This window comes from Tyto alba, unplaced genomic scaffold, assembly GCF_018691265.1.
Source record: "Tyto alba isolate M040663 unplaced genomic scaffold, T.alba_DEE_v4.0 Super-Scaffold_33, whole genome shotgun sequence".
In the NCBI taxonomy this organism is placed as follows: domain Eukaryota; kingdom Metazoa; phylum Chordata; class Aves; order Strigiformes; family Tytonidae; genus Tyto; species Tyto alba.
In genome coordinates, this window is record NW_024881308.1 from 8,284,037 (window position 1) to 8,308,917 (window position 24,881).

Below are 24,881 nucleotides of genomic sequence, written 5' to 3' on the forward strand. Positions count from 1 at the left end.
ATGTTCTCCCTGTCTCATAAATATACCGATTAGGTGTGGTAGCCTTGAATTTGAAATGTATCGGTTTATCTGTAGTTATGGCTGTTTAAGTGACTAGTTAAATGCCTGAGCCTCACTGTGTTCCCAGATGGCCTGGGCACCAAACTACTAGACCATAGGCTTTCAGAGCACTGGTACTGCAGGGATATAAATAAATCTAATTATAGAGACTGAAAGACTCCTGAATAAGAGTGAAGTCTCAGACTTACATGATATAAAGCAATGTCATACATGACAGATTTTTTTTAAGTTACTTGTCCACAGAAATTCTACAGATGACTTGAATAGGGCCTGGTTTTTTGTAGTTAGAATGCCTGTTGAAGCTGGGCCTTCTATCGAGGAAGTTACTGAATTTACTGAGAGTGAAACATAGGGCAGAATGGGCTGTCTTTCGGTTCTTCCTTAGTTTCTGTGGCTGCCATGTGAGAGTGCATGCTGGCCATATCTTAATATATAGAGAAATTAGTTGCTTGTTAGATAATGGATTTTAACTACTAAGTGCCTAAAAATGTATCTAATAAGTTGGCATCAACAGGTTTTCTTGAATCTGGTCTGTCATGCAGTGTCAGACCTTCTTTGTTGATAGGTATGAAGTTGAAAGCAATTCTCAAGAGTGAAATAATACAGTGGTGATCATGAAAAGCATCTGCCTTAATGCTGATGAGAGAGACTGCAACGTGTGTTACAAGTTTGCCGAAGCACCTTGCAGAATGAATTTCAATAGGCAGGCTGAAACCACATGGGAGACGTGTGACATTTGCAAGGAACTGAATGCCTACCTCGAATGTCAGTGTTAATTGAGCTGTGGTCATTCAAAACCTGCAAGCCAAAAGGGTACTCAGAACCCTGTCTGCTCTACAGCTTTGTCTTTTTCCTTGGATAATAGGGAGAACAATTCTACAGGGAACTTGCAGACTTTTTTTCCTGTCAGCCTCAAAGAACCAAAATTAAATTGGTACTGGTGGTCGTGTAACAGTAATTTAACATGCGATCTTTCCATCTATTCAAGTAGACAGCCTGTTATTCATGTATGCTAGATAACCTTCTACTGAGATGGGCTTCTTCAGCACTATGCAATATTAAGGGGCTCATATTATACCATCTTAGTTCTGCTGTGCTAAGCAAGATTTCTTTAGGTGACAGGTTGCTGAGATATGTAAGGGAACAGATGTTTCTTATCTTACTAGTACCAACATAGATGGAACTGGACAGGATTTACAGCAACAAGCCAGAACCTTTCTGAGAGGTAGGCAAAGAAAAATAGGCTCTTCTGAATGGAAAATTATCAGTGAATCTTGATGTTTGTTATCTTGCACTTTATGCAATGTGTGACTTTTTGTTGTTGGACAGACATTCCGTGTGAATAAGTGCCTACGTGACTTCAGCAAATACTAGTGTGGTATATTTGTTCTTCAGTTCACTCAGAATTGAGTAACTTAGACCTTGTAGACATGGTTGTGGCTGTGGCACTGTTAGTGACATGTTATTTAATCCTGACATAGTCTGCAGATTTCATAAAGCATGCAAGTGTTTATATAGAGCACTTACCCTTTCAGGGAAATGAACTTTTCAAGTGTAGTGTAGGCAAGCAGATGCATCTCTGCTTCAGAGTACAGGCAAACATTATTGGCATTTAGGGTGAGACCTTCTTGCTACTTCTGACACCTCCCATTCTCAAGATTCTGTAAGGCAATATAATGTTCCAACTATATTTTTTCTGTTAATTTTAGTGGAAACTGATGCAAGCAATGTTTTAACAGTTTTTTGCAAGATTGTTGAACTTTTCTAGAGGGCCCCTTCCGTGTATTCCGTGTTAAACAGGCAAGTACCAGTTTCTTTAGAAAGCTCAGGCTGGAACCACCTGGTGTCAGTGGATCTTCTGAGGACTTGGGAGCATCTAATTCAGATCTAATTAGACAATTAAATCCTGCCCATCACCTGATGGTGATGGATCTTCTGAAACACTTCTGAAAATACGTAGCCAATTCTCCTTTGCAACTGATAATGGTAGAGGATTATTCAAGGGGAAAAAATACTTTTTCCTTTTTGAGTATGAAACATGCAAAGGGACATCCCTTTGGGGATCTTTTGACACCATGGAACTCTAAGATACTGTCATTTTCTGGAGCCTAGTTACTTGTGGTTGTCAGCTTCTGAATAATGTTCTGAGGTTTTTTTAACAGAAGAAATAAGTTAGTGTTGGTTTAGAGGAAAAAAAAAAAAAAAAAAAAAGACACCACCACTCTCAAGACCAGTACGTATTCTTGTTTTCTTGGGTTATGAATGGGCCATGATGCTACCAGCATCCATAGGACATACTAAAGCAAAGTTCTTTATTTCTTCACACAAATATGTGCTAAGATAAGAGTCATACTCTCAGTGAACCAGATGTTTCATTCTAAAAATTCTCTGATAAGGTCAGAGTACATTTTTTCTCTCAGCTGACTTCTGCTTTCAGAAAACTTGATTTTCTGTAGGCTCTCAGGAGCTTGCTTCAATGTGCCTTCCATCAGGCTCCCCTTCTTCCATTGTTGCATGTACTTTTGTACTCATTCCACAAGAACAGCCCTCCTAAGAGCCATAATAGGGTCCACAACGGGGTAGGCCAGACTAAAGTGATGAGAGCATGTCTTTGTATTGTCACCAGCACGAGTTAACCATAAGGCATCGTGTGAGATTCCTGCTCAAAGCTGTTCACAGCAATCTCTGTTTACAGTTCTTCACCCTTCCCTGAAGTTCACTCATTCTACAGAAAAGGTTTATCATTCATTCAGAGAGCTTCCCTTTATCAGTCCCACGACTGCATGCTTCAAGCTGTCAGAAATGCTGCTAAAATCCTGGCGAATCCCTTCAAAGACATTTTGACAAAACTTTGGAAGAAGTTTGCAGTGCAGCATCTATAGACCTGCACTAGCTCAGCTAATAAAAACTGCTTGGCTGTAGCAGTGTGGAGATGTAGGCATTCAGCTAGAGTTGGTGGAGTAAATTGTCTCGCCTGACAAACAGAGCTGCCTCTGCCAGGCTGCACACGACAGCTCGGGGAAAGCTCCTCTGGATACAGCTCTACCCCATGCTCCCAGATGGCTGCGTGGTTTCCTTGTACCAAAGCTTCCCAATGTCAAACCTTGATTTTTGTCTTAAAACTGCTTAATTCTTTCTTCACAGAAACGATAGTATTTCTCAATACCTGTTACCTGTTTTGCAGAATCCATCAACAACAAAAAAAAGTTGGGAGAGGAGTCATGCACGTTCTTTTAGCCCTCAGCAGAAGTATTACATTTTTCTCCTGTTTTAGGCATTTGCTTTTAAAATTGTGCAGTTGTTAACTGACAAAGATACGCGCCAGGCATGACTTCTCTGCAAAAATTTAAATTTACCGATGAATCTACCCAGCTATCAGAAAGCAGGATAAATGCTTTATTTTCCCTTAGCTTTCTATCCTTATTTATTTAAATTAAGTCATTTTTGCCTTTAATATAATTCAGAGGAAATCTGAGGCGTTCCTGGGCGATACGGGCTATGACAATAGGTACTAGCTAGTACATAAAAAGCTCAATGACTTCTGTTGACAGCTAATTGCAAAGTGACTATAGGCTTAAAAATTTTCTCTCAAAATAATAATCTTTTAATTCACGTGAAGTCAGAGCTTATGCTGGACTTACTGTGTTGTATTCAAGATAAGAATAGACGAAAATACTTTAATAATAAAGTAATACCTCTTAATAGAAAGTAAAGAATATTTTGTTACAAATGAGTAACAGTCAGAAAAGCAAAATAAAGGGGGTTTAGTACAGCTGGTTCATATATTTAGCTTCCTAGTAAAAAGTTTTCATTTTTAAAAGCTGTGAAGTGAAATTCACACTCTGGTTTTGTGCCTGATGTAAGGGGTGTTTTGAAGTAAGTATTTAACAAAGTGAATATTAATAACAAATATTAGATTTCTACATAAACATGTGAAAATACTGTAATTACAGTACTGCTTCCTTCATAAAAGAAAATGGAAGTTTCAAATATTTTACAAATTATTAGCTAGAAATAAATTTCTGTCCTTGTTTAAGCTGCTGCATAAAGAAGAGTGGAAAAGCCTTTTGTAACATTTTTGAATAATTGATAATCGTACACATAATAGAGGAGTAAATATCCTTCAAGTGAAAGGACATATGTTGGATATTTGAGGTGGTGTGCCAACTGTTCCTCTGACTTTTGAATTACATACATATTTTCTTAAATTATGTTCAACCTCGTAATCTGGTTGCAGAAGCTTTTTGTCCCAGTTGTGCAGATTTTACGCTTATCCAGACATTCACAATTTTCTGGAAAAGGAGAACATAAAAACGAATTTTTAATGTAACTCAATCTGGGGAAAAAAAAAAAGTAGTTAACTTCGTAATTCCCTGCCTCCACCTTGTACAAAAAACCTGCACAAATGTTGTTTCTGTTATAGATAACATTAAGCCTTGCAGTAATGATTACACAACAGTTGAAATTTCATTTCCTACTGAAATATAACTGTTGCTGGCTTGGAATAATTAAAGCATCTAACAGCACATATTATTATGCAGCGGAACACGAGAATATATGAATAGGTGTTTAAATGTGATATGGGATATATATCTACATACTTATATACTGGAGAGTGTCTTTTAAATGTTATATTGTCAATCGATTTTAAGTGTATGATGTATTTTCTTTATGGTATCTTTGGAATCCAGATCAGTATTAAATACAGAAATGGATGTGGAGCTTTAGGTATATTGTTTTTTATTTCTAATTTGGTTTTGCTGAAACGTTGTAGCTGTGATTCTACCCACTAAATATGAAGGCTTTTGCATTTACTGTAGAATTAAGTTACATGTATTTGGTTAGTAAATGTTGTGGGCTGGATGCCACATTTTTTTTGCTGAACAATGGCAGAAATTACTCACTTGTAATTTAATGATGCCATAGGGTTTAAATGCAACCATGTAACTTAAAATGTATTTTTCCCTATTAAGAAAGATAAAAGATTTCTGAAACAAAAAGTTCTCATAGTATCTTTTTCTGACAGAATGGATTGACCTATTCTAGCACAACGGCAGACTGTTGAATATTGTACTATAATTTTTGCTAGCTTCTTTGCTAGTGCAGATTTGTTATAAAAAAACAGTTATATTGCTTTCAGAAATCACAGAGGTTAGAAAAAGTGTTGTCTTTAAAATGCTTAATGATACTTTAAAAAAAATTAATGATGGCATTTATTTAAATCTTGTAGGGCATTTTGATTGCTACAGTGACCCAGGAAGGGAAACTTCTGCTATGTCAGGAGTTAACTGGACAGCTGCATGCTGCTGTTAATTTAGTTTTCACTCTTCTTTCAGGAGCTGTGGTCTCTGAAGCAACGTAACAGTATTTAAAAGCTCAATTTGTATGACATCTAAAATTACTAGAAATTATAGACTTCACTACTGGCATGCTTGAATTTTTGCTTTCTTAATGCAAAATAAATGCATTCAAATCTTGGCTTTGATTTAGTTAATGTAGATGGATTCACTCCAGGTAGTAATTTCAAGAGTGCAGCAGAAACAACGACAAAATCACTGAGAACTATGGTTAAGGTGGTGGCAGTTAGTTGCTGGCAGTGGAGGGGAGCGGGGGGAAATTAAGGAAATGGGGGGATAGATGACAAAGAGGACAAGTTAAAGCTGTGCACAGGAGCTAAACAGATTTAGCTTATATACCTTTTACATAAGCTCTAGATTCAAATGTAAAGCTTGAATTTAAGCGTACCCCAGCTAGCTGCTGAGTTAAATAACTTCAGTTGTGCGCAACTGTACACACAATTTTGGATTTTTTCCAGGACCGGATCTGTTCAAAGGATTTTGTGTGTGTGTAGTTACTGGTTTTACTTGTATTATCTTCTTCGGTTCAGCACGATTTTTCCTTCCCACCCCCGTGTTTTGAAATTTGAGATTTTTTTTTTTTTTTGAATGCTCTTCCCTAGTCGTGTTGGCCGACATTCACTCTTCACTCCTTATCTGAAAAGAACTTTACGCAGACGCTTGACCTGAATGCACCCCTGTCGAACGCCCATCTGCCTTCGCCCTCCTTTCCCGGCGCTTTACCAGGCTTCCCAGGGGCCTCGGGCACCTTCTGCCTTTCTTTGGCTTCAGGTTCCTCCTTCCCCACAAGTGCTGCGATGGAACTAGAAAACGGGGCATTTCCTGCCCGAGGCTTGGCTGGCTCCACACGCAAGCGAAGCGCAGGCACCGGGCGGGGGGGGGCGGCTGCGGGCCCGCCGGCCCCTCGCCCCATCGCCGGCGGCCGCGGTGCCCGGGCCTGCCGAGCGGACGGCGGTGCCGGTGCCCAGAGCCGCAGGAGCGGGCCGGGCCCTGGGGGGAAGGCGGCCGGGAGCGGCCCCGGGGCCCCAGCCCGTTCCCTCCCGCCGGCGCCGCCATCTTGGCGGGGCATGTCGGGAGCTGTAGTTCCTCCGCCCCGAGGCGGGCCGCGGCCCTTCCGCCGGGCACGCCGGGACTTGTAGTCTCCGCCGAGGAGGCGGAGCTCTCCGCCGGCCCCCGCGCCCATTGGCTGGAGTCGCGAAGAGGGGCGGCGCCCGAGGAGGCTCGGCCGCTGTCCGTTGGCTCCTCGCCTGCCCCACCTCCCGGCGCGGTGCCGTCACTTCCTCTCCGGCCGGAGCTGGCCCCGCTCATTCTCTTTAGTGTTTGCCCTGTGCCCGCCGCCTCCCTCCGTTGCCGCGGTCGCCCCCCGGCCCCCCCCGGGACCCGGCCCATGGACTGAGCCGCCCGCTGGCCCGCACCACCAGCCGGCCCGGGAGCCGCAGCCCAGGCAGCCAGGTGAGGGGGGAGGCGGCCCGGGCTCCCCCCGGCGCCGAGGCAGCGGGGCGGGGGGTGGCGGCGGCGGCGGCGGGGCCTAGCGGGGGCCGCGCCGAGCCGCGCCGGCGGGGCTGTGGGGAGGGGACAGCCCCCGCGGCGGGCGGGCCCGTTCCCCCCACCTCCGCTCCCCCCCGCCGTTCCCCCCTTCCCTCGCCGCACGGGGCTTTGCCCGGCTCCCCAGGGGTGGCGGCGGGCCGGGCGGGCAGCCCCCGGCCCTGTGTGTGTGTGTGTGTGTGTGTCCCCTCCCCAGCCTGGCAGGGGCCCGGCGCGGGGGAGCGTGGGGTAGGCGGCGGCGGGCGAGCCGTGGGGCCGCCCCCGCTGAGCCTCGGCGGGGATAGCGCGGGCCCCGAACGGCCGCGGCGCCCCCAGGCCCGTGGGGCGAACCGGGGGGGTGGGGGGTTGGGGGGCGGCAGGAGGGGGCTCGGCCGGCCCCGGCGAGGGGAGTGACAGCGGCGGGGCTGCGCTCCCGGGGCGCCGGGAGACGGGGCGAGCAGCAGCAGCAGCAGCCGCCGGCCCCCCGAGCGCGCCAGGCAGGTGGTGTTGGCAATCCTTCCCTGCCCGCAATCCCCCTTCCAGCTTGGAGGGCGACAGCGGCGGCTCTGGCTGCCCGCCCCGCCGCGGGGGTCGGTGGCAGCGCGGCTGCTTCGGGATCTCGGGATCCCTTGGAGAAAGCGGCTGCGGCCATCCCGGTTCTCCAGATTGCCTGGAGTGGGTGACAACAGTCACAGACTTCTGCGAAGTCTCAGGGGCACAGTGATCTCGGTGGCAAAACTCCCGAGACTGAACTGGGCTCCTCTGACTGTTGCGATAAAAGATGTAGATGTGGTGGCAACAGCAGGAGACGCCCCCAGCCTTCTCCTTGTACAGATTACAGTGCAAACACTGAGACAGCTGCTGTTAGCAGCTTTAGCTTTCTTTCTGAACACGGGCATCATCACACTTTCTCCTCATTGACCACTGGCTTTGGCAGCCATCACTGCACCAGGCTGACTTTTCTTTTCACTGTTTTTTGATCCCAACACTAGCTTTTCAGGAGGTGTAACAGCAACAAGTTCATTTTAAATCTTTACACCACTTCTGCCTGTCCAAGAGGTTATACCGGGTTTAATTCATTTGTCCATCTAGGTGATACTATAGCTAGTAAGTTGACAGCCATTTTTCTGATTTATTCATCTGTTGGGTATTTTTGTCATTGCTTTTCTGGCAGGGCTAAGGCAAACCTGGGAGGAAGATAATTTGGAATGTAAATGAAGGCAAGGTCTATATATAGCAGTGAAATAAAACATCTGAATGAAGTCCTTTGTCTGCTTTTGGAATAGTATGTTTGTAAAATCTTCTTTCTAACAAAAACATGCAAGTGTACTATACAGTTCTGTTGCTCTAACTGGCAGAAGTGTATGTTTTTGAAACTACTAGTGAACATCAAACTTCAGTTTTAATGATGCATTTATAGCTAGGATGTAATGAAGTGATCTCTGATTTGTCTAGTGATCATCTCATATGCAGTAAATTTGTATGTTCAGACCTTTACAGAGATATTCACTGGATATCTGTCACATCTTGATGAAAATTTAAAGAGTCAGTGGGTTGAATTTTTTTACTATATTTTCTGATGTTGGATCAGAATCTCATTTCAAAACTCTCTTTAAAGGATGTATGCAGGATACAATTATTTTTTAATTATTAGTTTAAGCAGCCACTCTTTCTTTGTTTAAAATTTTTCATAACATTTATCATTAATTATTTGTTCATTATCAGTACCAGTCACTCAAAATGTTAGGTATTTTGTAGGAAGATTAAAGTATTCACAGGTTGAAATAAATTTGTGGTGATGTAACTGTACAAAGTCAGAGCAAAATTGAAAAATGCTCTATGCCTTTCAGATCTTACTGAAGAACAGCAACTTTGTTCTGAAGACATAGGAACTTTTGAAAAAACTTTTTTAATTGCTTTGTCTGGGACCCTTGCTGAGGAGTTGATTATTTTATTAAAGTTCTTGAAGATGCAAGCAGCACGATAGAGATCTGTGGACTGATTACCATGTTAACTGTAATCAGTATCAGTGGGGGTTTTTGACCTGCTGTACTGCAGGGGAAAAAAATAATTAAATATTTTGTCCCAGTACTAACTAATTCAGCTAGAAGTAAAACATTTAAGCGTTTATTCATGATTGACTTATTGCTTTCTGGTTTATGTTTGGAACTGTCTGGTTTACGTGTACATCTGCTAGTTCCCTCTTCCTTCAGATTTTACTTTCAAATTTTAGTTTTTCATCACCTGTTCTCTTATTAATAATCCATGTCTTAGCTCCCAAACTAATTTGCTTAGTGTTTCCACCCTCAAAAATTCATCTTACCAGTACTCAAAAGGACCATCATCTTTTCCTACAGTGAATGTTGCCTTTAAGATGTACCTTGTCTTGCCCAAATATTATAGAAAAAGATTTATCTAAGAAGAAAACATTGTTCAACTAGTGTTTTACCTTCTGTGTAACTAGCCTTAAGTCTGTAAAATTTATAGTCTCTTTTTTTAATCTTGATTGGTAGTGAATATTTATTTAGACTTCCAATTCTAAATAGTTAGATGTTGTTCTTAAGCACTGTTGCAGCAGTCAAACACTTGAGAATTTTATGCTATATATTACAAAGTTACCACTCATGGGTTGGTTAAATGTATATTAGGAAACGAACCATCTCAGCAAGCCTCCTGGAATTTGTGGAAATTTGTTCTTCATGCTCCAAAATGGTTGAGTGTGGGACAAAAGAGACTCAGCCACCACGTTTGACTTATTTAAAACTCCTTTGAAAAAAGGGAGGAGAGAGGGAATCTTTTGAGCCAATATTTTGTCTAGATAATGAATGCACTGGAATATTCCTCAGTCTGCAGGCGATAGGTGAAAATGTTGTTGAACAGTGGGTCTGTCTTCGATGTGACCATAAATTCTGATTGGAGCTGTGGGGCTTTGGCCTCCTCTGTCAGACCAGCTCAGCAGATTGTTCCTGTGTGGTAGAAAAGTGCTACTGCAGCACCGTGCCTTTACCCAGACGAGGGTTGGTTGATGTTGAGTGGCAATAGAGCTACGGGCATGTGGAGATGCAGGTGACAGAGGGGTTAGTGAGTAAATGTTGTGCATTCCACAGTTTGTTTAGTTGTGTCAGTTCTGCCTAGCTCCCACCTCGGATACCTATATCCTTTTGCAGGGACAGGACTTTGGTTTTGTGTTCTAGTTGCCCATCTGTGAAATAAGTTAACTTTCCTGCCTTGAGAACAGAGTTTGTTGTTGTCCTTGCTATGTGACTGAAGAGTCAACTATGTTATGAAGCATCTGCTTTTCAGAAATAAATTAATACTTAATTTAAAACCTCATTTCCTGTAGCTAAATTTTTTTCTTGGATATTGCTTATGACATGATCTCTAGTTGTTGATGTCAAGAAGTCCTTGTAATTTGAATCTTGATGGTTTTATCTGGTATCTCTTCTGTTTCTCATGCTACTCTCTTCGTGTTCTGTAAAAAGCCCTCCCTGCCTGATGGTGCTAGGTCATCAATGAACGGAAAGAAAGTTTTAGTGGGGTACACATGCAACTTCATAACAAGTAGCATAATGAGAATGTCATAACTTCCAGCCTTATGAATGCGTGCATCCTGAGGAATAGGACACCTTACCATATTCTGGTCCTAACAATGAATAAAATACATTTTTTTGAGGATTTGGTCTCCCTTGTATTTTCAAGTGGTTTATCAGAGTTCAGAGCAAGTTTGCAGTAGGACTCACGTGAGATCTGCCTTTTTGCCAAACCTGTTGTTTAACAACAAGGTCGTTGTCTTCCTCTGATAGGAGACAGAAACGCGCTGTCACAGTCAGGAGCACAAAAGTGTGTTCGCAGTCATGGCAATCTGGACTGGGAGGGACTCCAGGGAGTGAAGTAGTCCATCCCTCTGTGGTGTCAGGTATGCCAACCTCATTCTAAATGGATGTTTATCAATTACTTAAAATTTGCCAACAGTGAAGTCACCTCTATCGCCCAAACCAGTGTGGTTCATTGCAACCATTGCTGTCAGAAAGCGTTCTCTGGATTCACTTTTAAGCCTCTTGCTTCTAGATCTGACACTTTAAACACGAAGAACAGATTATTCTTTTCCACTCCAAAAACCTTTTAAGTACTTGAAGACTGCTGGTTGTCAGGCCTCAGCCAGCCCTCCCTGCTTCAGCAGGAATCCTTTAGTGTTTTTCTTATATGTTTCTAAAGCTGAATGTTTTGTGCTTTTTCCTACTTTGTTTTTGCTAATTGGGTCCACGTCTGTCGTAAAGCGTAGTGATACCCCAGTGTGGATGCAGTGCTCCAGCTGAGGTCTCAGGAGCACTGAGTACAGAGTAGGAGGACTACTGCAGGTATCTCTCAGGCTATTTTGCCATTTCTGCATCTCAATATGATGATTGCTTTTTCTAAAAGAGCCTGTCAGCACTGGCTTGTGTGAAGTAGTGATGTTATATTGATTGTAACTCTTCTCCCACTCTATTGGTGTCAATTGGTGGTTTTTCTGTCTTGTGTTTGATCAGCAGCCCAGAAGTTTGCACTTGTTCCTGCTGAGATCAAGAGATTCATTTTTGAGCTTGGTTAGACCACCAGAGATGGCTGGAGTTAATTCAGTTGTCTTTATACAACTTGGTTTTGATTCTACCTGGGAATATTATTCATTTCCTTGTTTTTCAGGTGCCTAATTAAGCCCACATAAAAACTTCTAGAATAACAGTTGAACTGATAGGACTGTAATTCTCTTGTCTTCCTTGTTCACTCTCCATTTAAAAGATAGACACGAAGTCTGCCTTTTTCAGGCTCTGTATCCTCGCCTGTTCTGCAGGACTCTTCCAAGAGAACTGGTTATAGTTCCAGGATTCATTGTAAGATTTTGAAATGGCTGTCTGAAGTAAATTCAAGAGCTTGTTTATCTACATCCTCTTCTAACCTTAATCGAGATTGTGATCTTACCCATTTTGTTGCTGGTAGTAATGTTGCTAGCATCTGCATACAGTTGGCTTTAGTCATGGAAAAGAAGGATTAAACACTTTGTGCTATATTTGTAAGCAGAATAAAATACATTTTGATTTCCATTTAGAGCAGCCTGTGCAGTGACAGGTTTCATATTCAGTACTGAAACACTTTTATTCTAAAATGGTTTTAGCTAGGTTGATTTTTTTATATGCCTATTTATGAGTGAATCATTAGACTGGAAATGTAGCCAAAAGGTAAAATTTATATCAGTCTTTTGCAGTTAACAGCTGTCAGAGTTTCTTGGGTTAGTGGCTTGCTTTTGGTCTGCCTTTGTGAATTGAGGTCTCATTTCAGTAGCTGATCTCTAGGGCTGTTAGGAAGAAGGTTAACTTCTACGTAGCTGGAAGCCTTACTACAGAAAGAAAATTTGCAGGTGATGTATGATTCTGCAAAAACACTATTGTGAGATTCCACTGTTTGTGTAAGAAAAATCACTTGGATTTGGGGAAAGAGCGAAGAAAGAAGATTCTTGGATCAGGTTGGAATTTCTGCTTGGAAAAACATAGCTCTGCTGAGCAGTCTGTCAGTGAGAGTTTAATGGTCATACAAATTCTTGTCATCCAAATGAATGAGGCAAATTCAGTGTAGTGGTGCGGCATTTACTACAGAAGATCTTTTTGTAGCTTTAGGAAGTAAAATATTAACACTCTGTTTTTCCTTTTAGGCATTCTCCATCATAAATACCCTATTCAGAACTAAATCTAAATCTTCACTCTCTGGATCTCCTAAAGGTACAGGAAACTTATTTAAAACATTAAAGTTTCTTACCTTTTATTTGCTTCATATTAAAGAAACCACAAGTTGTGATAAAACATGATTATCCACAGAAAGTATCTGGTTTTTGGCTGGTCCTCTGGCTTCTGTCTGCAACACCTTTGAGGATTATAACACAAGAAAGCCCCAAGAGGTCTTTTATTTGAAAATGCTACATTCTTTCTTTTATATAGGAAGATTTTAATTTTTTTTTGGCTGAGTGGACTGAGACTATGTTCACATCTTTGTGCATTTCTTTGCTTGCCTTTTGGTTACCTTAGTGACTTCTGAACTTTGCATTTTAATGTATTCAAAATTTCTGGAAATATTCCAGGCATTGATGTGCCAGAAGAAAATAAAAATCTTAGAAGTGGAGTGGGAGACAGTGCTCTGTCATCTGAAAATCCATCTCTCTAAGTTTATTATTGTCCATAAGTCATTGAGCTGTTTGATGGCAGACATTACCATCATGAGGATAATATTCTAGAGCAACATCGTCTCAATAAAATTTAAAATATTAATGTTTGAGTTAGCAAAAAGTAAGTCTGGAAGGGTGGGAAAGGAGTAAGTTATGTGATTAGCTGCTGGCTAAGATGGCATGAGTGAAACATTTGTTCATTCACCTGTCTTTCAAAGTTTGTGAGTGGTTTTAAGGTCTAACAATGCCTTGAGTATTGTATAGAGGTCAGCTATATGTACTAGTATTTGTATTGAGAAGTTTGAAGTAGCTAACCTCTGATTACATGGAAAAATATTGGCATCTCTTTGTTTCTGTATCCACTGAAACAGCCTTTATAAATTGTTAGCTTCAGCTTTCTAGATTACAGTGCTTTTTCTTGGACAGTTAGGATTTTGTAAGCTTGTTATAGGGAAGGGGGCATATTACTTTGTAAAAGCAATGTAAGCCCTTTTAGAATCCCCAAATAGCCTATAATTAAATGTGCAATGATGGACAGTGAGTTCGTATACCCTAGTGAAATACTTCACACAAATCAACTACAGTATCATAAACTTCACAGATAGCTGAAAAAATACAGACAAAATTCCAGTTTGTCTTGTCAGACTGTTCTTTGAAGTTGCTTGCCAAAGCATGAACTAAATGTTTTTTAAAAGAAACATAATATTTATTTGTATATATAAACTTGCAAGGTATAATCTTGTGAGTTGCTACCTACTATCTAAAATTGTCAGAAATTTGTAAAGTGGAATTTCAGCAATTCACAAGATGATTTTAATGCCTACTTTGCTTTGGTTCTGCCAGAGTTCAATCGAATGAACTCTGAAATAGTTCCAAATTGGTCATCACTTACAGGATGTAGATTCAACTTTTGATCTGAATATAAAAACACGTGGGATTGGTATATTGGTGAAGGAGAAAGAAACATGACGTCGCAATTTATTTAGAAACAAGCATTATATTCACTTAGGTTAAAAGTGATATATTAATTGGAAAAGTTCTGTTTTCATTTAAATCAGTTCTCTCCTTGATAATAAATTTCTGTTTAGCTGTAGCGAAATACTGGCATGGCCAGGGGCTCAGCTACTTGAACATCTTGGGGATAAACCTTGAACAACACTGTTCTGCATGTTTCAGATTTCTATTTCAAGTAAAGATACAGCTTACTGATTCCTTAAAATTTCTCTTTGGTTAGGCATTGCAGCTTTTCCTTCCTCCACCTTTAGGAACAGTCACACTCACATGATCATGTTGAGTACATATTTTCTTTCTTGCTAAATTAATGGCTTCAGAGGCCAGGTATTTGTATGGTAATTTTGGTCATCAAATCATGGCTACACTTGTAATTGCAAAGCATTTTGCAAAGAAAGGTGGGTGGGATCGTTACAATCTTACAGATGCATAAAATGAGCTGTGCTTAAACTCTCAATAGTTGGTTTCTTGGGAGGTTGGAAGTCTTTTGGATTCCCAGAAGATAGATGGGGGTTGAACTCTTCCAGTTTGAAAGGCTGGGGAGAGGGCACGTGGTGAATTCCAGCGAGGTGTGCTTCACTTTCCTAGGTCCTTACTAGTCCATTCAGGTGTGACGGAGCAGCCAGACTGCCGAATTTGGGCAATTGGTCTCTATGCTGAGAAAAAGCAGGTTATGGGCTATGGATGTGTCTGCAGGAATTTTTCTGTCTGGTTGTTGGATGTACACAGCTGAAGTCTATTTGAAATTGGATCAGTTTCTAAAACCTTATTGTTTCAAGCACTAGGATGTGACCTCAAGTCTCCACGGATTTTTTGTGAATAACTGCCGAATTGTCTGTCCTGAATATTATTCTAACCAGAGGTGTTTGAAGAAAAGTTTTTTCAGACTGAACGCTGATGGCTATAACTCTTGATGGAAAGAGAGCTGGGTAGAGAGCAGGCTGAGCTGTACTGCTGTGAGTTTCTGTAGTACTCTGCCATAAATATAGAAAGTGAACTAATAATATCCTTGTCAGAGACTTCCCTTGTTGGGGAGAAAAAGTTACTAGGGATTGATATACTGTTCTTCTCTGCATTGTATGACTAGAAAACCACTTTAACATATGTATTTTGAAGCTGAAATTCCATGTTCCCTAAAACCAGGTGATGGCAAATACATGAAGGATAGTACCTTGCTTTAAAAGCAAAGTGCTTGTAGGCAGAGCTTCTGAAAAAGAGTTTCTGACTTCCTTTCCAGCATGACTGAAAAGATCCTGATGTTACTGACTTCAAAATAAGAACTTTTGGTGTCATCGTCTTACAATGTGTGGATTAGAAACTGTTTAATTTCAATTACTTTGAAGGGCATTGCACACAGCAGGAGAGGAGAATTAGCTTTTTTTATTACACTGCAAGTCTTTATAGTCTTTTCCAGGCAATTATTATTGTTGTATTATGTTTGAAAATTTTCAGCGTTTCTAGTGATGCTCCTGGGAATGAAACTTGGTGATTATAAAATTATTACCCTGGAGTCTTATTCTACATACTTTTCAACTTTGTCTTACAACTTCTTGGAGTTCCTTTAGATAGACTCCCTAATACCGTTTTCAGTTACAGTGCACACAGTGTGTAACTTAAGCACATTTAGTAGTCAAATATAGGATTTGTTCTGAGTATAATCTACATATAGGTCTTCTGGACTAATGAGATCTGAACTAATTTCGCTCTCCTGTAAAATACAAATTATCTAACTGGTAATATGATAAGCCTGACATGTTTATGATGTTTTTTCAAAGTCAAAATATTCCAGATGGTATATATGTTGGTGTATCTTGTTTTCTGTGTAGCTTCTTTCCTCTTATTTAATAAGCAAATAAATAAATCAATCTTTGTATCCATGAATGTATGAACCTAGGTTCTCTTCTTAGGCTTGTTTAGTCAGTAACTAGCTAAAAACTTCACTCTGACTCATTGCTGCTCCTCTTACATTTGGAAGTCCATTCACAGGTTCAGAATTTGAGGCTTACAGAGCACTAGTGAAGCTGTGTTGCCACTAATAGCTCCCTGGTGGTATCTGGAGCAGTGATTTCTCTTTTCATCTATAAATTATGAAAGAATAAACCTTTGTTTGCTGGCCTAATAAAAAGTGTAGGTGACCAGTGTATCTGTGCCTTTGTGTGTAAAATGAGGTTATTTGGCTGTAAAATTTATTTTTAATAAATAAATTGATATGTGGATCGTAAGTGGATATGGGGCAGCAGAGCTCTGGCAGCAATGATAGCTTTCAAACTGGCAACCTGTTAGTGTATATTTAGGTTTAACTGTCTGAGCATAAAGATAATGTTGCATCCATGTGTAAGAGAAATCTAATACTGATTTGTCGGTGGAGGAAAGACTTATCACAATACTTCACACTGACTGGTACAAGTTCATCACTTGGAGGTGTTTTTTCTTAAATGATCCTAGATGCCTCTGAGCACTTTCAGTGCTTTGTTTACAGTGTTGCAAGGCTAAATAAATAAATTGATGCTTGAATTGAGACCAAATCTGACTTAAATAGAAATAACCTTCAAAACACATGTAGCTTATATAGTTTATGAACTCTTACACCTTTGCTTTTCCCAGTCATAGCTGCTTTGGCATTTTCTGCTGGACACAAGTTGTGTTCCCCTCAAATGGCTAGGCATTCTTCTTGCTGGTCCTGGGGGAGAAAACTGTATGATTATAATAAAGGGTACATGCTCTAAATAGTTGTTTTGTGAAGATGCGTTTATTGCTTGCTGTTCCAAGTTTAAAACTTTAACTTGAAATGGTAGAATGCATGAAATGTAATCTGTTCATGAAGGTTGTTCTTTGCTTAGTGTATAAACTGGGGCTATCAGTTTAAGTAACTGGATTTGCTTTGTAAGTGGATTTAGTGATGGGGAAAATGGATAGTTATATTAAATGAACAAGTATAAATAAAGCTTCTGTACTACTCCTCTTGTATAAATTAATGTGACACTTAAATGATAAGTTATATAGATTGAAATATGCTGTTAAAACTGGATGCGTAAGTGACTTACTGCATACAAAATGGAAATAATAGAAGCTTGATTGAATGCTTTTTCCCCTTTTCGCCGATGGAGAAATAATTTCAATAGATTCTTAGAGAATGCTAAATATTTAGTATAATCTTTTTTTCATCTTTACATTTTAGATCAGCAATTTGACTTCATCCCACTGAGTTTGCCTGCATTCAAAACTGTTTACCTACAATAATTTCCTCTGGTTGGAAGTGAACATGTCTCAAGTTCAAATTCAGAATCCTTCTGCTGCCCTTGCAGGGAGCCAGATACTGAATAAAACTCCATCTCTTTCACAGCCTTTGAGTATTCCTTCTACTACTAGTTCTTTGCCCTCTGAAAATGCAGGTAGACCTATCCAAAACTCTGCTTTACCCTCTGCATCAGTTACATCCACCAGTGCAGCTGCAGGTAAGAATGAGTGTCTGTTAATAAATGTATATACTCTTAGTGTTTATAGTCTGGCATGATATATTTCTGATGTCTTGCACCTACAAATACTTTCAAAGTAATCTTTGTCCAACTACAGTAGCTTGTAATGGTTTCTCCCTATTGAATTAAATACATTTGAGACACATAGAAGCATACTTTTCCATGGAGTTCTAATAAATAATTGAAATATTTGCAATAGTAAAGAATATTTTAAATTGTATATCATTGAATTTTTAAAACATTGCTACCCATCTTTTCTAAAGTAGCTTGTTTTAAATATGAAGAAATGCTGTTTGAAATGGTTTGTTTAGTTCTATTCTCTTTAGTTCTTTTATGACCTGTTTAATGATAAATATATTGTCCTAATAAAATAGAGCAAGTAAAAGGTAATAAATAAAAAACAGGTAATAGGGGGAAATAGGAGAAGGAAAGAGAAAATAACTGGCTTTTGAAATTATTCAAAGCAAGTGACCATGGTGAATACTTAGAAGATTTGCTCCTTGAAATGTACCACATAAGATGGAAGCTAAATGCAGGAGTCACCTAACTTCATGCTTCTGGCTTGCAGTAAAACATTAAATTTAATGATGCCATCTTACAGGCATGAGCATTGCTTGGAGATCCCAAAGTTCAGTAGATTGTTGCCAGTTTGGCTAATGAGCAGATCTGCCTATTCCAGCAAATCTTTTATGAGAAGTGGTATATTGCAGACAACTAAATGCTAAGCCAATGAGATCACTTTTTTTTTTTCATATATATATTAAAATTTGTAGTAGAGTTCGTAGCTACCTGTTCATCTGTCTGATTTTATGTAATCTTTCAGCTCCTTCAAACATGGCAAACCCCAAAGAGAAAACCCCAATGTGTCTTGTGAATGAGTTAGCCCGTTTCAACAAGATTCAACCTGAGTATAAGCTGTTGAGTGAGCAAGGTCCAGCTCATTCTAAGGTAAATATTCATATATAAGTTTCTTATTGCAGTTGTTCATGCTCTTTCATAAGTGGAAAGGCAAAGTATATGCTTTTGGTGCAAGATAATAGAGAGGAAAGGGAAGCTCACCAAAGTACCAATGGTAGGAAAGTGTGAAGATGTTATGGTTTTATTCTACATCTTGCCTGTTCTGCAGATTTTCTGTGTTCTTCCTGTGGTGCATTTTAATATTTTGAGATTAAACTCACAAACTTTAAAAGATTAAAATAGTTTCTTAGTCCAAATTATCCCATGAGATGCAGGAAGATCTATGACAGTTATTTTTCTTTAGGAAAACTGCTACATAAGGAGTTGTTGTGCTTTTATGGCTATGTATTTGGCAAGATACAAATCTATATTTGTAGATATGTGCAGAATGTTTTACCACCTAAAATTAAGAGTTGTCCTTTCTTGTGCACGTCATAACTCAATGTTGCTTTGCTGTTGCTTTGTTTAGGTTGTAAATAAAATAAACCTTTGTATCCTAATTGCCTGATATTTTGAAAACAAAGATTTTGGTATATGATCTTTACTGCCTGAAGTGCAGTATCATAGAAGAGCACCGACCATTCACCTGTTCTGGAACAGTTACTTTAGCAAAAGGATCTTTCGTCCTTCACAGTGGGAATATAAGAATGTGGTATACATTCCATGTCATGGCATGTCTTTTTCAATGTGTCAAAATCTTGGTAATACACAATTCCTCTAGTGTTCTGCTTGTTTGCAGAGAGGGAGTTTTTTTGGGGAATACAGCAAATACACAAGCAGTTTGTGTTACTGCAAAGAACACTGAAGGGAGTTTTAGCATTATTAAACTTGATAATCCTCATTCAAGATTTCAGTTTTGTGAGAACTGAGGTCAAGGCATACAAGGAAAATCAGCCTGGGATGGGTCTTATTTAATCTGACATTGTCTCAAGGTGCTTCCTGGAACAGTGTTTGTTGTATGTTAGAAGAATTGCCTTGGAATTTAATAATATTAAGAACTAAAATATTTTGTCCAAAAAATAGGTAATGTCAGCTTCCATGTGAAGGAAAGGAGGCAAGGTCTGCATTTACAAAAAGTATTGGAATAACATTTAGAGCATCTGTTCACTTGTTACATTCTGATTGAAATTAAGCTTCATTTAATTACCAGGGAGACCTTGTCTTGCTGTTGTCTGATTAATTTGTGAAAATATAGGGCATATCCTTCCTTATCCCACATACTTAAAAAGAAGTGCCACAGAGCTTTGCTCTATAATCAAATAGCTTGTGCTCACCTGTGGGCATGTAGAAGCTTTTATTGTGCAATGTGAACTTACCCTTCTTCAAACTGCTGAAAAATATTGTTAAAAAAACCCCTCAGTATTAAAGCAAGAATTGAGTTACGTGGAAAGTCTCAATTTCAAGGCTGCTTGTTCAGAGTACTATTGGCATATCAGCTATCCATGTAGCTGTCACCTCTATATGAGTTGTGTCTTTTGGTTTTTAGTCTATATGATCTCATGCAGTATGCAGGATAGTTGCTAGCTACAATTATTGTGAAATGCTTAGTTCCGTAATCAGGGAAATCCTATCAATGTCCGAAGTGTTTAAAATCTGGAGATGACATGGTAGTTGAGAAAGCTTTGATTACCATATTCTCAACTTTTGCATCACTAAAAGACTCATTGTTTTGTGTAAGAGGGTCTAATAAAATATGTGAATTCTGAAGTAGCTTGTAATAAAATTTATGTTTTCTATTTTTGAGGTGTTTACAGTGCAACTGACTCTTGGGGACCAGCACTGGGAAGCTGAAGGAACTAGTATTAAAAAAGCGCAACATGCAGCAGCTGCCAAAGCTTTGGAAGGGACAAAATTCCCAAAGCCTACAGCTCGTCCATCTCGTAGTGAAGGCAAGAATCCAGGTATATGCCACAACAAACTGATTTAAGATTAAAAAAAAAAAAAAAAAAAACCCACAACCAACAAAACTCAAAACCTAGAATACACCTTTCTGGTTTGGATATGTATTTCAAAGTTGCATAAGAATGAATGAAAACAGTGATTCTGCATATTTAACAGTGGCAATTGTCAGGTTTTGTGAGAATATCTTTGATTGCTGTAGGCGACATGGTAAAAATCATAGTAAAAAATTAAAAGTACAGGGTTTTTCCATCAAGTCATTCAGGCTTGAAGAACCCACTGCTTAGCTTACTGGTTGGTATTGTAACACTTGGTGAAATCCTGGAAAAGATGTTTATCCTAATCTGAAAAGAAAACTAAGTAAAAAAACCCAACCAAACAAAAAAATCCATGATGAATTCAGTCACACAAAGAATAATCTTTAGCATGGGCAGATGAATGTGTTCGGTAATTCTGATAGGGTAATTCAAAAGCTTGACAGTAAAGATTTCTTTGGAAGTGTTTAATTAGAACAAAACAAAACAAAACACACCCTAAAAGCAAAATTGTTAATTTTGTGTTGGGGGATTGGATCAGAACTTTGGAGTTTGCCTCATTTGTACTTTGTTAAAGAGAAATAGGGGTTGATTTGCATAAAAGCATTTAAGTTGCAGTTCACTATGTTTGAGGAACTAATTACTTTACTAAGATTGCTTTAAAGATTAAAGTGTGAACTAGCTTCACATCTGGGGTGCATGTGTTACTGTTTTGTATTTACTCTTTGTCACTTGAATTAAAAGCTGTTGGGATAGCATTATTATGTTCAGCAAAGGTTAAAACTTCTCTTTTGTGCCAGTTGTATTCTGGTATCACCTAAATTATTTCTTTAGAAACACTTTGTACAGTTAACACTGAAAATATTAAAGCTAGCAATTGCTTATTTTGTCTGTGAATCTCTTCCATAACTTCATTTTCTTTTGGCAATTGCCTTATAACAAAACACTGTTGTACTGGAGCACACACTGTTTTTTGAGCCAGTGAGCTCTGTGATAGAAAAAAATACCATTTATGTGACTGTTCCTTTTCAAATGAGGATAGTCAGGGAGTCAATTCTTCATATACAAATATCTGCACTGAGAGAAATGTTTATGGCCCTCAGTAGCAATATGCCTTCCTTCTGAAAAGGCCAGTCGCAGTTTGTAAGTGAAGAGTCATAAAAACCCTTCTTAGGTCATTGAGTACAAGGAGAAACATTTGATCATTCTCAGTAAACAACAGACACAGGAGGTATGTAGCACGGCTGTTAATTTAATTTCAGAGTATTTTGGGGGGAAGCAAAATTTTTGTTCTGCAGACCACATTGTTAGATACACTGTAAAAATAAATAAATTGGTAGCTTTACGAGTTTAAAGCAAAAAAGAAAAAAAATCAACCCAACCAACGACAACAACAAAAAAACACCAAAAAAAAGCCCCCAGCAAATTCACTGTTTTGTAACAGGATTTGTCACAACTGTACTAGGCTGCTAATTTAATATGCATTTTATAGACTTACTTTCTTTGTGTTCATTAGCATTTCTATCCAGAATTCATTAATTTAAGATATTGCTTATGGCAAAACTTGAGCTCATTTTTCCCTGCTTTGAGATAGCATAACAGTTTAGATTGTTTCAGTTCCTTGTGGCAGTTGGACAACTCTTTATATTCCTTTTTATCTAGACAGTGTAACCCCCACAGTGGAGTTAAATGCACTTTGCATGAAACTGGGAAAGAAACCTATGTACAAACCTATCGATCCTTATACGGGGATGAGATCCACTTATAACTATACTATGAGAGGTGGTACTTATCCTCCACGGTATGTATTATTTGATTTTTAGGTTTTGCAGTTTCATATCTTTGAACTTCTGCTCTCATCATCCGAGTACTTTGATGCTATCTTCTGAAAACTGTCTAAAAATACAGCATCCCTTAAAGGGATATTCAGCTTGAAACATAGCCAGCTTATGAAGCAAAAGGTTATGATAAGTACAACCCATTTATATCTGTAGTTTGTCTTACTTAAGTTTATTTTTTAATTTGGGGGGGAGGGGAAAGGGAGGAAAAAGGGAACTGAACCAAATGATTAAGTGTTTTTGAGGGCATTCGGCTATAGCCAGCTTCATGAAGTAACTAGCTAACTATTTCTTGCATTTCCCTTCTGTGTAAAAGCAAAAGTGAAGGAAATAATTTGATGCTTTTTCTAAAGCTATTTAAATCTAAGATTCGGTTTAAAGAATTTTATATGGGCATAGGAATTGAGATTTCAAAATTTACTGGCCTGATGGGTCTGTAAAAATGTAATTACATTGTCTTTCTCTATTCTGGTTGGTTAGAAATGTGTTCATATTGTAAAACAAGAAATATTGATACTCTGTTTCAAAGGTCTCTCTCTGAAATCTTTGAGACTTTAAATCAAAATTTGGCTTTTTCATACTAGTGCTTTACTGCTGATTCGTGGTTACTGATGTCCAAGAGATTCATCCATGTATTACTTATGTTTCTGTTTACTTTGTAGGTCAAACTGTTTGTTTATTTAAATCTCTCTCTTTGCAGGTACTTTTACCCATTTCCTGTTGGGCCCTTACTTTATCAAGTTGAGCTTTCAATTGGAGGGCAGCAGTTTCATGGGAAAGGAAGAACAAGACAAGCTGCTAAGCATGATGCAGCTGCTAAAGCACTGAAAGTTCTGCAGAATGAGCCCTTGCCTGAGAAACCAGAGGTGGGAATTACTCTTAGTGTTGTAAGCATAAATTGCTAAAATAAACTGAGGTTTTGTTGTAGATTTTTTCCTTACTGAGGAAGATGACAGTTGTGAAATTTAATTCTGTGTAGTAGTGTTGACCTACTTGTGTCAACAGAAACACTTTGATTTAAAAACATAAATTTCTATGGAACCAGAGTTTTCCCAAATGAAGTTATATTAATTCTTTTGCTGTCATATTTTTCCACAGCAATGCTATAGACCTCTGTCAGATATGAGCACTAGAAGCATAGATAGGAACTAATATCTTACCAGGTACAGATCATATACAAACTTCTGAAGAAGTGTGTAAATGGGGTACTTGCATTCTAGTATGGGCAACATAGAAATCAGACATGGGTTTGCTTCCTGGGCAAAACTCCTACACGATTCTGGAAAGAACCATCGAAGTTCCAGCAGAGCAGGAACTTCATGGAAGTAGTAGACTCACACACATTATGATACGAATACAAAAAGCAAATTTTTATCCCTCTACATATTTATGACTGCCCAGCACTTTCCATTCCAAGACCCTGTTACTGTTTTTTGTTTTTTTTTTTCATGCTTTTTTATTAAGTTGCTTTAGGCAGAAGGTCTTATTTTGTGCACGCAAGTTACTCACAGCTTCTGGGGCTGGTTGGCTGCGTGCACCCTCCCCGTATGTGTTGGCTGACTGCTTTGGCCAAAGAGTACTACAAAGAGTGTATTTATTCTTTCCTTTATGGGCTCATTATACCTGTCTTAAGTTATGGGGGCATAATGTTAGTTAGAACTAAGAGGAAGAGGTCTGTTGATGTACTCCATGCTGCCATCTAGACTGTGTTGAGGAGGAGACCGTGCAAGACAAACCTAGAAGCAAGAGACTGGAACATTGTCAGAGAGGATAAGAACGGGAAGAGGAGGTTAGACTGATAATTTACAGTCTGGGGAACAGGAGAACTTGCGGGATACAGAGTCTGGCTCTGTGCTGAGAAAGAAGGAAAACGAAGAATTGGGCAAGAAGGTAACAAAGGGTCTCACACTGGGAAAAAAAATAGCTGGGAACGAATGGCAGAACAAGAGGATTGAGGAAATGTGTTGTGAAGCCAAGGGACATTGAGTTAAAACTTCAAAGCGTGTTTGTGGGAGAGAGCATTGCCCAGATAATTAGGCAAAAACACTGGATCCGATGGTTCAGGGAAGAGGCCTAGGAGGCACTCATGGTAGTGCTTCAGGTGACAGAAGGGTCTCCTGGAGGAATGCACATTATTGAACGATGGAGGCTACTAAGTGCCAAGGGATGACAAATGCTGTTGGGGAGAACAGAATGATGCTGGGAATAGAAGCTGAAGGAGTGGAGATGAGTTCTGTACTGAAATCTAGAACTGATGATAGGCAGAGCGTGGTCAGGAACAAGCTGGATGTCTTCATGCATGAGAGGTCAAGCCTGAGGGGGATGTTCCCATTCAGTGCAGGGGAACCCCAAATTCCTCAGTATTGTTCTGTGTCAGTAATGTATGACATGCTCTGTTTCCACTCACCCTTATAAAAAATAACCTACTGTCATCAGCTGTTTCTCCACCTCAGGTAGCATAGTTCTGTGTACTGGACCTAAGGAGTCCAACCCTGCAGAAAATAATTGGATCACACGTAACTGAATTTGTTCCT

At 39.5% G+C, this 24,881-nt stretch overlaps 1 protein-coding gene across 8 annotated transcripts in view; it reads left to right on the forward strand.

Moving 5' to 3' along the window:
- Positions 1-6,699: 6,699 nt before the first annotated feature.
- Positions 6,700-24,881, forward strand: part of STAU1 (staufen double-stranded RNA binding protein 1) — a 31,186-nt gene continuing 13,004 nt past the window's right edge. For 6 of the 8 annotated variants that reach the window (XM_032993568.2, XM_032993565.2, XM_032993570.2 and 3 more), the window contains exons 1-7: positions 6,700-6,869; positions 12,625-12,691; positions 17,321-17,597; positions 18,442-18,566; positions 20,320-20,476; positions 22,172-22,310; positions 23,048-23,213. In XM_032993568.2, coding sequence (XP_032849459.1) covers positions 17,405-17,597; positions 18,442-18,566; positions 20,320-20,476; positions 22,172-22,310; positions 23,048-23,213 — 780 coding nt within the window. In that variant the 5' untranslated portion in view covers positions 6,700-6,869; positions 12,625-12,691; positions 17,321-17,404. Of the gene's footprint in view, positions 6,870-10,744; positions 10,858-12,624; positions 12,692-17,320; positions 17,598-18,441; positions 18,567-20,319; positions 20,477-22,171; positions 22,311-23,047; positions 23,214-24,881 lie in introns of all 8 variants that reach the window. The other 2 variants (XM_032993566.2, XM_032993567.2) reach the window with 2 other exon arrangements.